Here is a 3287-nt window from a genome sequence, read left to right as displayed (position 1 = left end):
CTGTCCTTCCTGAACTGAGGGGCCCAGAACTGGACACAATACTCCAGATGCAGCCTCACCAATGCAGAACAGAGGGGGAGGAGAACCTCTCTTGACCTACTAACCACACCCTTTCTAATGCACCCCTGGATGCCATTGGCCTTCTTGGCCACATTGCTGGTCACGCTCATCCTCCTGCCCACCAGGACCCCCAGACCGGGACACACCTTCAACTTGGCGCCGGATACACCCATCGTGTTGGTTCTAACCATTTTTTTTCTGATCTTGTTTCCTCTTCTCCCCGCTTTGCCGGTGCCCGGGGGGTTCGGTTCGAGTGCGGCGCTGGGTACGTCCTGCAGGGCTCCCGCAGCATCCAGTGCCTCACCATGCCCGGGGCCCTGGCCCAGTGGAACGTCTCGGTACCCACCTGCATGGGTAAGTGTCAGCGGGCTGGAGGGGAAAGACAAAAAAGGGGTTCAGGAAGTTGCGTGAGAGAACAACAAAAAAAATGGTTTATTTTGTGTGAGAAACATTAACTAACACAGGTTAGTTGCACTCTTGCAAGAGTGGGTGACCTAAACAAGTGGGCACACCCCATAGTAAATTGAGGAACTGTTTATATTCCCTATTCCCAACGCAAGGTTCCCTCCCCTGTTTCCCCACTGACTGGGTACTCCAGGGTTTACAGCCCATCTGACACTTCTAATTACCCTGTAAGTTTCCTGCCCCTGTTCACACATTCCATTCTAGGTATTTACTTTTTACCTTTTAAGGTTAAATTCTGACCTTTCTTGCCCCCTGACTGTCTTCCCAATCACCAGAATGATTTATACCATCTGGTGCCATCCTGTCCTGAGGAGTAACATGGGAGTGACTTTGTTCTGTCCTTATCATCATGAAGATGATAACCTAGGTGGTTAAAAAAAACACAACCTGGCAACAACAACAAAACCAAAGCACCAATGAAATAAAAAACCCTACTTCATTCTTCTTCTATGGAAAAAGCCTGTAAAAAGGGGCAGTTAACCCCAAATGTCAGGGAATCAACAGTTTGGGTTGGAAGGGACCTTAAAAGTCATCAGGTTCCAACCCCCTGCATGTGCAGGGACACCTCCCACCAGCCCAGGTTGCTCCAAGCCCCATCCAACCTGCCCTTCAACACTGCCAGGGATGGGGCAGCCACAGCTTCCCTGGGCAACCTGGGCCAGGCTCTCACCACCCTCACACCCAACAATTTCCTCCTCATGTCCAACCTCAGTCTCCCCTCTGCCAGTTTTAATCCATTACTCCTCATTTTCTCACTACAAGCCCAAAGGACCTTGTGATCCAATACTCACTTGAGGTCTGGGACACTGTCTAGCAGAAATAAGACCTGTTTGGAAGCAGCATTCACCTCCTTTGGAGGACAGCAGTTCCTAAGAAACCAATCCCATGGGTTGAAGTCCCCACTGTTCCCCACACTGTGTGCCAGAAGTTGTGTGAGAGACTCACTGAAAAGAGGATTATTCAGACAAATCTTACCCTTAAATGGTGAGCCAGTCCTGCTTGCTTTTTTGTCCGTGGACAGATAAAGAGGTTGGTTTAGTACAAAGCCATGTCCTTGCATGTTCAGGCATTGCTCTGCTTATTTCAGTGCCATGTGGTGGAAACCTGACTGAGCGCAAAGGGACCATCCTGTCCCCAGGCTTCCCAGAGCCCTACCTGAACAGCCTCAACTGCGTGTGGAAGATCACGGTCCCCGAGGGAGCAGGGATCCAGGTAAGGTGCTGGTGGCTGGAGCAAGGGCTGGAGAGGAGAGCAGACAGTATCTGCTGCACTGAAAGAGGCCCCACGTTAGGAACCTGCTGCTCCTCCCAGCAGAGAGATGGTGGAATGTGTCGTTCTGTAGAATCAGACCTGCACTGGCTCTGGGACTGCCAAGAGTGTGTAGTATTTCAGTGCATTTTTGCCTCCTGGAGGCTCTGTGGGAAGTCAGCTGGAGTCATGTGGCTGTTCTGCTGTAACAAAATAATTGTGGTATTTTGGGCATATATCTTTATACTGCTTAATTATGCAATGTTGAAAGCAGTGTAAGCTACACCACGGAAGAGTTGCTTGCTCAGAGTGCCTGCGTGGATTTGTTATGGCAGCAGAGTTGCAGCAGGGTGATTATACAATTACAGCTTTGCTGTTCATTGTCTCCTGGTAAATGAGCTCTCTCTTCAGGTCTTTTTGTGGTCCTTATCATTCCTCTGCAGAAACAGAGGATGGTGAGAAGGAAGCCCAACATCAGAGACCAAACCTTAGATAAAGTTCTCATTCGGGACACACGTGCCTTGACCTCACAAGTGTCTCCCTGTGCCTTGCACTGACATCAGTTGATGCAGAGGAGGTGGCTTTAACAGGTTTATTTATTCCACAGGCCTCACAATCAAAGGGTTTCTCTCTGCTTCTTTACACCACTTTGCCTGTGAGGGTTTTGTACATTAAGTTGCTTTTATTTCTCCATTGTGTATTTGGCTAATAGATTTGTTAGGTGGGTTCTCTCCCTGCAGCACTCACAGCTGTTGGCACACAGCACTTGTGTTTCCCTCAACAGTTTCATTGAAACATCAGCTCTGTTTGCTGGGTTGCAGTTCTCTCCCAGGGAGAATTCTGACCTGGTGCCACCACTGTAACTCAAACCAAGACCTGAACCTGGGGCTGGGATGGCAGAGCTGCTGGGAGCAGCACTGGGAACTTCACAGCCAAACAGCACAAGCCTGGACCAACATCTCGTGCTCCCTGCCAGGCTTTTGCTGTGTCCAGTCCAGCAAATTCCACTCTCCTCTTTGCTTTTCAAGCTATTTAAAATAGTGTTTAAAAGCCTGGGAGCTCACAGTCGATACCTTCCTGTGGGTGTGAAAATGTAGCCCCTCCCAAACCCCCCAAATGGCAGGAGGATCCATTTAGCTCAGCCAAACATCTGAACAGTTGAGGCAGTTTCCAAGTTGCTGGAGACTCCTGGGATGGGGAGGTGATAATTCACTTAATTTTTAAAGCCCTGTAAATAGCTGCCTGTGTTTGTGTGCTCCGTGTGCTGAATGCAAACCCTCCCTGCCACTTCCAGCCCGTGGAGCTGGTTCTGCACGTGTCTGCTGAGCTCAGAGCAGAGTGGGTATTGTAAGGCTGTTAAAAACATTTCTTTATTCATAAGTGCTTGTTTCTCACCTCTTTAGTTGTGCAAATGCAGCTCTCACATGTAAAACTGGAAAATGTAATGCCAGAATGTTTTAAAGATTTCTCTTCCCCCCTTTTCCTGCTGCATGGCATCTCTTCCAAGGGAAAGA

General features: G+C 49.1%; 1 protein-coding gene across 1 annotated transcript in view; it reads left to right on the top strand.

Moving 5' to 3' along the window:
- The window catches only part of CSMD2 (CUB and Sushi multiple domains 2), a 260285-nt gene that overhangs the window by 198813 nt on the left and 58185 nt on the right, over positions 1-3287 (top strand). The window contains 2 exon segments of the mRNA XM_009996341.1: positions 186-414; positions 1613-1737. Coding sequence (XP_009994643.1) covers positions 186-414; positions 1613-1737 — 354 coding nt within the window.

Source organism: Chaetura pelagica, unplaced genomic scaffold (assembly GCF_000747805.2).
Source record: "Chaetura pelagica isolate M959 unplaced genomic scaffold, ChaPel_1.0 scaffold404, whole genome shotgun sequence".
Classification (NCBI taxonomy): Eukaryota; Metazoa; Chordata; class Aves; order Apodiformes; family Apodidae; genus Chaetura; species Chaetura pelagica.
The sequence above is the reverse complement of the archived record's forward strand: the minus strand, read 5'-3'. Positions and strand labels throughout refer to the sequence as shown.